At 64.5% G+C, this 12,038-nt stretch overlaps 2 protein-coding genes across 5 annotated transcripts in view; one reads left to right on the top strand and one right to left on the bottom strand.

The window, feature by feature from the left end:
• Nucleotides 1-12,038, bottom strand: part of Crocc2 (ciliary rootlet coiled-coil, rootletin family member 2) — a 58,341-nt gene that overhangs the window by 44,537 nt on the left and 1,766 nt on the right. For all 4 annotated transcript variants that reach the window (XM_078018415.1, XM_078018416.1, XM_078018417.1 and 1 more), the window contains exons 2-5: nt 5,542-5,683; nt 4,925-5,073; nt 3,552-3,658; nt 1,985-2,126 (exon numbers count right to left, since the gene is read on the bottom strand). In XM_078018415.1, coding sequence (XP_077874541.1) covers nt 1,985-2,126; nt 3,552-3,658; nt 4,925-5,073; nt 5,542-5,683 — 540 coding nt within the window. The remainder of the gene's footprint in view (nt 1-1,984; nt 2,127-3,551; nt 3,659-4,924; nt 5,074-5,541; nt 5,684-12,038) is intronic.
• The window catches only part of Mab21l4 (mab-21 like 4), a 16,601-nt gene continuing 14,053 nt past the window's right edge, over nt 9,491-12,038 (top strand). Inside the window, exon 1 of the mRNA XM_078018432.1 lies at nt 9,491-9,730. The gene's annotated coding sequence lies outside the window, so the exon portion shown is untranslated. The remainder of the gene's footprint in view (nt 9,731-12,038) is intronic.

Here is a 12,038-nt window from a genome sequence, read left to right as displayed (position 1 = left end):
CACATGCTCATACACTCACACACACACACCTACACACACTATGTGCATACAGGCACTCACAGGCACTTCCTTATACACACCATGCACACACACATGCTCATACACTCACACACACTCACACACACTCACACACACACTCACACACACTATGTGCACACAGGCACTCACAGGCACTCCCTCACACACACACACTCACACACCATGCCCACGTGCACACACGTGTGCCCACAGGAGAAGCTGCTGTCCAGCACACTGGAGGCAAGCAGACAGGGTGTGGAGGTACAGGCGACACCCTGGACCGCTGCAGGCCCAGAGCGAGCATTTCCCAGGCGTGGCCCTGAGCACCCTCAGAAGCAGATGGAATTCTTCCTGGAAAATATTGCCTTCCCCCAGTTCCCCAAGAGGTTCCACAGAGTTCCACAGGAAATAAACAGCTAAAAAATGAGTTAAATAAAAAACCGGCTGTGGCTGTGGCTCAGTGGCAGAGCCCTTGCCTCACTTGCCTCACTGGGCTCCATGCTCAGCACCACATAAAAATAAATAAATAAGATATCAGGTCCATCTACAACTAAGTGTGCATATAGATAAATGATAAAAATCCTCAGACAGAAGGAGACGGAGCATCGTGTCGAGGACCCAGGAGAAGCGGACAACTCAGGTCTTGGAAATGGTGGACACTGGACCACAAGATAACTGTTTCTCACACGCACCCACGAGCCAGGAGGTGGACGAGTGGCCAGGGGGTGCGTGGGAAGGAATCGAGGAGAAGCCTGCGGTGCTGGGATTCATGCGGGCGGATGTGCCAGGTCAGAGCCCAGAGCAGGAGCAGCCTGGCGGCGCAGGCCCCAGGAGGCGCCCCCGGCCGTCTGGCCACCAGGAGGGTGCTTCCCACTGGGGTGAGGGCAGAGGGCTGGGCCTGGTGGTGACTCCCTTCCCCACACAGCGAAGGCCCAGGAGCGATGAGCTCGAGCAAGTCCACAGAGACCCTCGGGCAGCTGCACACGGCCAGGCCAGGCCGAGCCCCCAGGGGCTCCAGGGGCAGGGTCCACCCCCTCCGGCAGGGCAGAGGCAGGGCAGGGAGGACTCTCCCAGACCCCTCCCCAGGAGCAAGGGCCAGAGTGAACTCGGGAGCCCCTCCAAGGCACCCCGCTCACAGGAGGAAACTGTGGGTGCCGTGGGACCACCCGCTGCACCCCAGGACCCGTGACGGGGGAGCGGTCTCAGCAGTGCTGTGTCACAGTCCTGCTATTAGAGATCCCGGTGGTGGCAGACGCAGCTCCTGGGGACACCCTACGAGACAGGGCACCCTCCCACCTCAGGCGGCTCACTGACACCCTCCTTCCACCTGGGGTGGTGGCAGAGGGTCCAGGCTGCTGTGGACAGGAGCAACAGCTATGGGGCCTGCGTGGCCGAGTCCAGCCCTCCCCGCTGGCTTTACGCCCACAGCTGGTCTTTCTGCCTGAGGCCCAGACCCGGGCAGCCAGCCCCTGCTTCCGTCTCCACCTGGAGAGAGCATCTTGTCCACGGTGTGCAGGGGCTGTGGGCACCCTCAGCCCCTCTCACTGAGGGCCGTGGGCACCTTCAGCCCCTCAGGGCCTTCTCAGCTACAGAGAGCCCGCTGGCCAAGGCTGCACACCTGGGTCCAGGCCAGGGAGGGGTCATCCCCGCAGGCGAATACTGTGGACGGGCAGTTGCAGGGAGCCCCGGGGCCCAGCCAGGCCCCTCCAGGGCTCTGCCCTGCCACCAGACTTGCTCAGCTCCTCGGTCCTCAGGGGCTGGGTCTTCCCCCAAAAGGAGAGGGGCTGGGGTGTCCCCACTCCACTGACCGCTGTGACCCAGCCCAGGATGAGCCCTGGCCCCAGGAGGGACCAGGTGAAGTCGCTGTACCCTCCCTGGTCCGTGACCCGCCCACAGGCAGCATCCACAGTGGTGGACCCCTCTGGTGTGTCCACCCAGGTAGGACCCCTCTGGTGCCCAGCCGCACCTCCCTGCGCTCCAGCTCACGCTGCAGGCGGAACATGCCGGCGGTGGTGTTGGCCAGCTCCCGGGCCAGCTGGCTGTTGGCCCCCTTCATGTGCTGCAGCTGTGCCCGCAGGAGTGTGTTCACCTGAGAAAGGCTGCAGCTCCTGCAAGATGGGGCCTCCTCAGAGAGGGCTCAGCCCTAGTCCCAGGCCAAGGCTCCAGGGGCCCCAAGGCCCTGGGCCCGGCTTTACCTCATGCCACGCTGACCCCCCGCCATGGCCCTCTCAGAGGCAGCATGAAGGGGCTCTCCTAGCCCAAGCCTCGCCCTGTCCCCAGCTCTGCCCCGTGCCTCTGGCTCTCAGTCTGGGAGGCCCCTGGGCTCTGCAGGGGCCACCTGTGGAGAATGGGGAAGGAGGCCCTGGGCAGGCCGGCCAGAGAGGGAGTCAGGGGGCCTGGGGGCACAGCCCTGGGGCCTGTCCTGCAGCAGGTCTGCACGCACAGCAGTCAGGGACCCCCAGCTGCTGGGGAGCCAGACCCCCAGACCTGCTGCAAGACCACAGCCTCGGGCCCAGCCTCCTCCCCAAGGCTGGTTTTCAACATGCTTCCAAGCACTTCTCCAGATTCCCGGAGGGAGGGCCGCCTACACCTTCAGGAAGTATTCTGGAATGTTAAGCCTCCCAGGTCTGCGCTGCTGGGGCCCTGCTGAGAGCCCCTCTGTCCCAAGACCCTGTCATGGGGCTGCGGACCTGGGGTGCTGGAGCTCCAGCCGGAGTGCTGTGACAGCCTGGGTGGGGCCATGAATGGGGGGCTGAGGTTCCTGGTGGGGTGCTAGGTCAGTGCTGGGGCTGGGTTAGTGCTGGGGCTGGGTTACTGCTGGGACTAGGTTAGTGCTGGGGGCTGGGTTAGTTCTGGGGCTGGATTAGGGTGGGGTTAGTGCTGGGGCTGGGTCAGTGCTGGGGCTGGGCTAGTGCTGGGGCTGGGTTAGTGCTGGGGCTGGATTAGGGTGGGGTTAGGACTGGGGCTGGGTTAGTGCTGGGTCTGGGTTAGTGCTGGGGCTGGGCTAGTGCTGGGGCTGGGTTAGTGGTGGGGCTGGGCTAGTGCTGGGGCTGGGTTAGTGCTGGGGTTGGGTTAGTGCTGGGGCTGGGTTAGTGCTGGGGCTCTGCCTTTGCTTTGGGGTGCCAGGTTCGGGTTAGGGTGAACAAGAGCTGAGCGAGAGCTCTGTTCCCAGGAGTTAAGGCTGAAACCAAAAGTTCCCAGGAGTTGAGGCTGAACCCTAGGGAGAGGCAGAGAGAGGCGTCCCAGGTTGGCCGGGCCAATGTGTGGCCACCCTCAGAGGCTGGGCAGGGGGGTCCCGCACCACCAGAGCCCCTGAGAGGTGCACAGCAGAGTGGGGCTGACCCTTCCTGCTTTCTGCTGGGCCCTGGCCGCAGGATGTGGGAGAGCGGTCCCGCCCCTGCCCCGCCCCCTGCCCCAGCCTCCACCACCTCTCACAGGCAGGGCTGACACAAAGCTGTCTGCAGGAGCCACGGGGAAGCAGGTCCGCTGTCTGGGCGCAGGGGTCCAGCTCTGGCAGCCTGCTGTGGTCTCACCTCTGCTCTGCGGCCTCCAGACGGCCAAGAGCCTCCTGCAGGTCCACACTGTGCTCCAGCTCTGACCTCCGCAGCCGAGCCTGGGTGGCCTCCAGGCGGGCCTGCATCTGGACAGGAGTGGCAGACCTGGCCGGCGGTTCTTACCCTGCTGGGCAGGGGCAGGGCATCTTGGAAAGCCCACTCTGGGCAGGGGCAAGAAAGAGGGCCTCCCGGCAGGAGCTGGTGTCCGTAATGGGGTTTGGGTGGGGTCTGGGCCAGATGGTGGCTGTCCACACCCCATCCCTGTGCCCAGCACCTGTGGCCAGCAGAGGAGGGAGGAAAGGAGACCCTGGCTGAGCTGACCCCACACTGGCCTGGTAGGCCCAGAGGGGCCTGACAACCGTCCCCCAGCTCACTTCAGACGGGTACACCAGGGACTCGGGGCTCAGGGGCACAGTGGAGGGTTTGAGGGCAGCTCTGGGCCACGAACCCTGAACCCCTACCCAGAGGGCACAAGCCAGGACTCCTCCAGCCTAGGCCACCTCCCAGCACTGTCTTCCACCCCAGGCCCTGTCCAGAGAGGGCAGGAACACACACACCTGACCAGGCCCCAGGTCCCCAGGCGGCCAACCCAGAGCAGCACTCTGGGTGGTCTGAGGGACATTCAGGCAGTCACCCATGGCTGTCAGGAATCACACCCAGGGCCACACCATCACTACTGGTGACCTGAACCAGGGCCCAGCCAGCCGTGGCTGGGGGAAGGCCTGGGATGAGGGCAGGTGGAAGGCAGGGTCCTGGGGGCCCAGCCTGGAGGTATCTAGTCCTACTGAGTCCACTCCGCGCTCTGACTCACGGTTTCCTGTGGCAGGACTTCTGTGGCTTCAATTCCCTGGGCCTGTTCCCACATCTCCCGCCCAGTGCTAGGAAGAAGATTCCCCTCCCCACCCACCCAGGCCTGCCAAGGGTACAGGGGGCTGGAGGGAAGGGCAGGCTGGGTGGGCTTGTGTGCTCCCAGGCAGGACCAGGACGGCCCTCGGCACCCTGCCCTGAGGAGCTCCCAGGTGGGAGTCACCGGGGAACAGGTGCTGCCATCTACCCTGGGAAGTCCTCCAGGCCCTCGTGGCCCTGGTGAGCGGCCACCCCCTCTGTCCTGCCACACAGAGCTCAGGAAGGCCCTGCACCACCCCACGTTCAGCTCTGCTTCGGAAGCGGCTGCTGTGGGTGCTGCCTAGCAAGACCCGGCCTGGCCCAGCACTGTCTCACTTTCCCAGCCTCAGTGTCCCCGTCCACTGCCCGGGGCCTGGATGTGCTTGGTCCTGAGACTTGCTGATGGCCCCCAGGTAAAACCACAGCGCCACCTGCACGGCCGGCTGCCAAGCACCAGTGGCACTCACCCTGTGGCTGACAGCCTGGTACCTGCCGGCCAGCTCTGCCTGCTCGGTGCTTGACTGGGCCAGCAGGTCCTCCAGCCGGGCCAGCTCCTCTTGCAGCAGCTCCCTTTCCTCATGCATGTGGACCAGAGAGGCAGGTGGCTCCAGCACCCCTGTGGGCACAGCACCTGGTCAGCTGGCTGGCCAGGCCAGCACCCTCCCTGATCTCCCCGATGCTGGGCGCCCAGAGTCGGGCTGCCTGCCCCAGGGTGGCAGGACCTCGTCCCAGAGAGTGAAGTTGCTCTTCTAAACATGAGTGGTGTTCTCTGTCCCTACTGCACGCAGGGCGGGTGCTGGCGTCCCCCAGAAAGCCAGGCAGAGCTTCAGCCTTCAAAGGGGCTGCTGGGACCATGTCCTGAGGGAGTTTCAGGTGGCCTTGTGCAGGGACCGAGCAGGGAGGGGCTGGGGCTGGGCCAGGCTCAGGGCCGGGTGGGTGGGGGCCAGGGAAAGATGGAGACGTGTCATCTCGAGGCTGATGTTGTCCCCACCCTCGGGTGGTGCACCTCTGTGGAGGGCTGCAGGCCGCAGGCAGCTCTGGGTGGGGTAGGCCTGAGCCCAGATCAGCGCCCGACTTCCCTCACCTTGGGGTGGCTCCTCCCGCAGGCTGCTGGCCACGATCTCACGGATGCGGGCAGGCAGGGGGGTGGGCGAGGCCTCCCCTCGCACAGTGAGTCCCCGATCTTCCCTGCTGGCCGTGGGGCTGAGGATGGTCTCCTCCAACCTCTGAAAGACACCCAGAGACACCTGTGGTGCTAAATATGGGCACCTGCCAGGCACCCCTAGGAGCCAGTGGAGGGAGTCCTCCACCATCACCCAAGAGGTCAAAGTGCCCGGGGGAGGGTGGGAGAGGCTGAGCAGGTCACCCAAGTCACCACCTGCAACACAGAATGGAGACCAGGGATCCAGTACCGCCCACAGGCCTGTGCCACCTGTGAGCCAGCTCATCGGACTCAGCTGGAGGGTCACAGCTGTCCTCTCTGGGGTGCTAGGAGGCCGGTGCCTTTGTTTCTAGGCCACAGCAGAGAAACGCAGCTTCTTGGGTCAGATGGGGATCGAAGGCCAGCAGGAACAGAGGGGTCCTCCCACTGTGCCCAACTCTGGAAGCGAGAGGGGGATGCTTCTCCCTCAGACACTGCCTCCTCCCTCTGGACCCTGAACACACTGGCCTCTCTCCTGCACTGACCACAGACTGCTAGCAGTCACCCCAAACCCAGGCTCTGCCTGGCTCCTGGAGAGGCCCCATCCTGATCCCCAGCAGCCCTGTGAAGGGCAGTTACCTGGCAAATGCCAAGTGGGTGTGAGCCCAGGGTCGGGTTGAGGGGCCTTCAGCTGCACCCCTACTTCCTTTTCCCCAGGGGTGAGGGTCTCAGTCCCTGGGAGGTCTTGGGCATGGCCCCTGCTCATTCTCACAGAGGACGCCCAGCCAGGCTCCAGGATGGGCCCAGGGCCAGTGGCGCCTGCCCCTCTCCTGGGCCGAGCAGGGCCCCAGGTGTCTAGGCTCCAAGCCCTCTCTTGTCCTCCTAAGAGGAAAAGGGGTGGACGGGGCTCAGCCATGGGACGCTGGCCTCCGACTCTGTGCAGGGAACAGGCCCCGCGCACAGCACCGCAGACCCAGGATCATGGTCCAGCCGGCTCCACCTCCCTCGCACGCCCGCCCCTACGGTCCCCCGGGCATTGGCGGCGCCACCCGCTGACGGGAAAGCGCGCACAGCTCAGACCTGACTCATTCCTAGCGTTTACAGAGGGTCGCTTATTAGCAGAGCGTCCCGGGAGGCGCTGGGGGCGTAATGGGTTCCAGCTGTGGCCGGGTGCCTGTGAGGCCGCGGCCCAGATACAGCGGGAGGGCACGGGGCGGGGAGGCCCTGAGGGTCCCCAGCTGCCCGCCCCGCCCCCCGCGGACAGCAGTCCGAAGCTGGTGGGCGCTCTGGCAGTTCCCGGGGCTGCACCCACCAGCTTCCGTCTGCACCCCACCCCTAGGCTCCTCTGTGCTGCACCTGTGGCCTGCAGCCCCCGGTGGATCGCGGCCCCAGCCCCTAGCCCTTCCTGGCCCGAGGGGCGATTCGGGGAGTCAGAGAGGACTGCAGGACAGGACTTCAGTTTCCCGGAAGACTCTGATCACAGTTGAACGGGTCCTGTTCATCTGGCATCTAGCGCCCTCGGGGGCTTAGCCAGCACTGAAGACCCCAGAGTGGTCACAGACCCACCAACGGCCCTGAGGGGTCTGTGTGAGACCCAGTGGGGACAGCCACAGGCCGTGACTGCTCCCCTCTCCCAGGCTGTGTGGAGGGGACCCTCTTATCTTCTCCCACGGGGGTCAGGGCTGCAGGCCCTGCTAAGGGAACTGTAGCGGGTGACAGTGTACCCTGTGGCCTTGCAATGTGTCCCCACCCTCCTGAACCTTATGTCCCAGCTGTTAAACTTGGGAGGGGGATCCAGGTCCTCTGGGGCCCCAAAGCCCCCAGGCTGCGGCTCTGTGGAGAATGGGCTGCTGTGGACAGCGAGCCCAGCAGGAAGGAGATGGCAGAGCTGCCCACCCCAGGGGAAGGGGCGCTGCTCCCATCTCAGGCAGAGAAGTTCCCACCCCAATCCTCCTGGGGCCCCAGGCCCCCTCTGCAGGCTGCCCTTGCCTGGGGGATGAGGGGGCTTGGGCTCCGGGGCTTGCGGAGGCCTCTCCCCCCAATCCCCTCCCTGCACTGGCTCTTGGCTGGAGATCCCTGAAAGGTGGGTGAGAGGAGCCTGTGCGGCTCCATGCTGTCAGCGGAGAGACCGGCCAGAAGGGCCTGGGCCCCCAAGAGGGGCCAAGGGAGGGGCTGTGCCCCCTGCTGGCCCCGTTCCATGCACAAGGACTTCCCCTGCAGGGGGGTGCACTCGGCCTGGTCTGGGGGGCACACGCTCCCCCACCCCACCCCACCCCTGCACCCCAGGCCTGACTTCCAGATGGTCCTTGCAGACTGTCAGGGGAGGGGGCAGAGCCCCAGAAGGGAATTCAGACACGAAGCCAGAAAGTCCACTGGTAGGGAAAGGGCAGGGTCCCTACAAGCCCAGACCCCAGGGGCACTGGCCCCCTCACAGCTGTCAACACCCCTGCCACGTCCCTGTCCCTTCCTGCTTGGGCAGCTGCCTGAGTCAAGAGTGGGGCAGGAGGAAGCCAAACCAGTGTGCTCCTGCCCAGTGGCAGGGTGGGCTCCTCGGGCAGGTCTGGGTGGGCCACGGTCACAGCCCCAGTGCACCTCACTGGGGCAGAGCCCAGTCGCTCCCCAGGGTTGGGGCTCAGCAGGGTTGGTGTGCACAGGCTGTCCTGCAGGTGGGCCCAGCACCTTTCGTCCCAGGTGTGCTGGGGACAGAACCTGGACCCTGGGGGTGGTGGGCAGTGATTGGAGGTGCAGGTGATTTGGGGCACAGAGAGCTGGGCTGGCCGCTGCTCCCCAGTGGAGCCTAGGGCGCTGCAAAGTCAGTGCACAGGAAGCCCCACCACCCACGGGACGACCCCTCTGGGCAGCTGTCACAGTCCCAGGAGCACAGGGCTGCTCCTCTGAGGAGCCACAGGGTCTTCATGTGGCAGGGGTGCAGGGCACAGGGAAGAGGAAGGCCCCTGTACAGCAGAACCTGTCGAGCACACAGTGAGCCCTCCACCGCCTGCTCAGGGCAGGGGCAGGCAGAGGCCTTGTGCTTAGAACCCCTGCCTGGGCTCTGAAGGAGGGACACCCCTGGGGTGGTGGACGCCCTGGGCGGACAGCATCAGCGAGCCAGGTACCAAACCCTGTAAAGTTCACTGAGGGAAAAGGGCTGTCCAGTGGGCAGCCCCAACACAACCAGGACACCAACTCTGGCCCCACCCTCCAGCTGCAGCAGCAGGACTGGGATGGCAGAGCCGAGGGTGGAGCGCCGGGGCTGCCCCTGGCCCCTCTGCCTGGAGGGGCTGGGCCACCAAGCCCCAACAGCGCCCCTGTGTGGCTGCTTGGGGCACTGCAGGAGGCTGCCCCTGGGGAGTCCAGGCTGGGCTCGGGGCTACAGCTGCCTGAGCACCATGACACTGGTGACCATGCATGGGGCAGGGAGGTGAGTCCAGCTTTTAATATTCCCCACCGGCAGACATCGTCACACCCCTGATCTTGACCTGAGCCAAAGGCTCCTTCCTCCTGGGTGGGGAAAGGGAAGTGAGGTGAGGTCACCTGCTCAAAAGTGCCGGGTAAGGCTGGGACTCCGCTCCTGGGCCCCCACTGCCCACGGTGGTGCGTGGACAGACAGCTGGACTGCTGCTCTCCTGCCCTGTGCACGCCAGTTGTGTCTATGGCCCCGGGAGGCCACCGTGGCTCTGACCCACCCAGAGCCTGCTGGAGGCCCGCTGCTGCCCTTGTCCAGTGTGGCCCTCTGCAGCGTGCCCAGCAGGAGGCACTCTGCTTTCTTAGAAAAGAGGTGTCCTGTGCCGTGAGGCTGGGCTCTGGCTCTCCCAACCCTCTCAGGCAGGAGCGGCTTCCTGTGGGTGTGCTCCCTCCTCTCGCAGCAAACCCAGGGCCGCGGGAAGCCGGGGGCTGGGCTTGAAGCAGGTGTGGCAGGTGGAGGGGCGTGCTCACCTGGGCCCCTGCGCCTGCTCAGTGCTGGGCACGCCAACAGGCCCAGACTCATTCAAGGCCCAAATGGCTGACAGCCCAGCTGGAGGCGCCGAGGGATGAATCACTAACTGCAAAATGACTGCTGGCCAGGGACGTGCAGGAGGGCCAGGCTGGGCTGGCTTCCCCTGGGCCCGACACACAGGCTCGGGAGGGCCAGGTCAGTGAGAGCCCCACCGCCAGAGCACCGGGCACTCCTGGGGAGGAGGGGCAGAGAGAGCCGTGGCCTGACAGGGGGGAGAGCTGGAGCCACTTCGAAGGCCGTGGGTGTTCACGGAGGACTGTGGGGGACAGGGCCATGTCCCCAGGGGAAGGCTGTGGCTGGCCTGCGTTGCCCACCACCACTGTGTCCAGAGACCTAGAGATGGGCGGCAGGCCCTTCCCTAGGGCACTGCGAGTGCAGGGGCTTGGAGTTGGCCCCTGGCCGGGCCTCTCTTGACCATTCACAGCTCCCATCCTGGTGGACCAGGACACCTGCCCCAGGACAATTTCCCTTGGAGTCTCCTGATCTGAGTGAGAGTCTTCTGTGTGCTAATAAGTGGGGGGGGGGTAGAGACCCCCAGAGTTGGCCTGGTTGGCAGAATGACCAGGGCAGGACTAGGGAGGGGAGCATTCAGCCCAAGCACCAAGGCCTCGGGGAGCTGTGCCTGAGCCGGTCACCAGGGTCCAGTCCGCTAATCCGTGGAACTCCTGAGAACACTAGCAAGTAGGTGGGAGGGCCTCTGGGCCTGAGGGTGACCCTAGGGGCAAGCTGGCTCCCCTCCCAGACACCTGGCCCTGGGCATCTGCTCCAGGGCCTGAGACTGTCCCTTAAGTAACTCATCAGGGAGTGAGTGAAGCATCCTGGGTTCCGGGAGCTGAGCAGGCGAGCTACTAGGCTGAGGGCCGAGTGTGGCCAGTTGGAGGTCAGAGGGCAGCTAGTCTTGGGAGTGGCCTTTGAAGAGGGGCCGTCGTGTGGGGTTGCGTCCTTGCCTGTGGGGCAGTGCCAGCACTGGGTAGGGTGACGAGCTGACTCGGAGGACTCCCGGGGGTATGCAGAGCTGGAGGTCAGAATCCACACCTTTGGCGTCAGGGGTGGTGTGGGCAGAGCCTCACTCAGAGGACACACGGGTAGCAGGTGACCCTTAGAGCTGCAACCAGGCAGAGTGGCGGCCCCTCACCAGTGCACCCAGTCACCATGTGACCCAGCAATGTCCTTCAGGTGTGAGTCCCCAGACAAAACCAGAGGCTGACACTGTGCGTACCCTGTGGACGGGGTCACTGTTGAAGCCACCGGCAGGTGGGTGCAGCCCAGGACCCACTGATGGAAGGACAGTGCACAGAGTGTGGCCCACCTACGTGGCAGAGTGTGATTCACCTCAAAAAGGAGATTCTGACCGAGGCTGAGGGTGCAGCACAGGACACCGCTCAGTGGACAGGCCCGTCAGAGAGACCAGAGCCTGGACGCCCACTCACACGAGCCAAGAGCAGTCAGCCCTGGAGATGGGGTGGTGGGCACGGGCCAGGAGGGGAGAGGAAGTGCTGGGGTGGGTCGTGGGGGTCATGTAGTCACGTGAGGGTCCTGAACAGTGGTTAAGGGCAAGTTCCACACCATGCGACCGTCACCACTAACAGCGTGAAGAAGGAGGACAAGGCGCAGACCCACCGCCAGGCACACACCTGAGACTTAGATGAGCACCAAACACAGAGATTAAAGGGAAGAATAAGCACGTGATAAAACCGAAGGCACAAATAGTAGAAAGGGACCAATAAAGGAGCAGGAGTGAAAAGGGGCCTCTCAGGAGTCCAGCCTTCCCCGGGCAGCTGCAGGGCTGAGGGCCTGTGGCCCAGCCGACCCGTCTGCCTGGGCCTATCTGGGCATCTGGTGGCGCCCACCTGCTGCCTGCTCACCTGGGGTAATTGCTTCCAGATCTCAATCTCCACAGTGCAAATGCCAGGTGCTGGCGGGGCGGCGGGCAGAGCAGACGCCACCAGGCTCTGTCTGGCTCCAGATGGCTGCTGCCAGGCACAGTGGGCAGGCAGAAGCACCCCCTGCCCCCTGCCAAGGACTATGACCCAGGTCATTGGCCATCGACCTGGATCTCTCCCTCAAACCAGTGGCCAGCCTCCAGCCTCAGTTCCCCAGCTCCCAGCGGGCAGTGAAGCCCACACGGGAGCTGAAGGACTGTCCTGGCTGGCCACCTCTCTTCATCCTCATTACCCTGAGGCTCCATGGAGCTGGACAGCGTGGCCTCCCCCCCTGGGTTCCCATGGAGCTGGACAGCGTGGCCTCCAGTTCAAGTCCCACCCAGGGCACTCTTGTAGTTCTCTGTGTCACCTGACTCAGACATTCTGCAGGGCTGTGTTCTGTCCCTGTGTGGGCTCCTCTGGGTGAGTGTTTGTGGGCACCATGACGCCACCATGTCATTAGCCACCTGGCACCACCTGTGTGCGATTATCTTTGCAGGGGACTTAAGTTGCTTACTGAG

This window comes from Ictidomys tridecemlineatus, chromosome 7 (assembly GCF_052094955.1).
Source record: "Ictidomys tridecemlineatus isolate mIctTri1 chromosome 7, mIctTri1.hap1, whole genome shotgun sequence".
Lineage (NCBI taxonomy): Eukaryota > Metazoa > Chordata > Mammalia > Rodentia > Sciuridae > Ictidomys > Ictidomys tridecemlineatus.
This window is presented reverse-complemented; position numbering and strand designations above follow the sequence as displayed.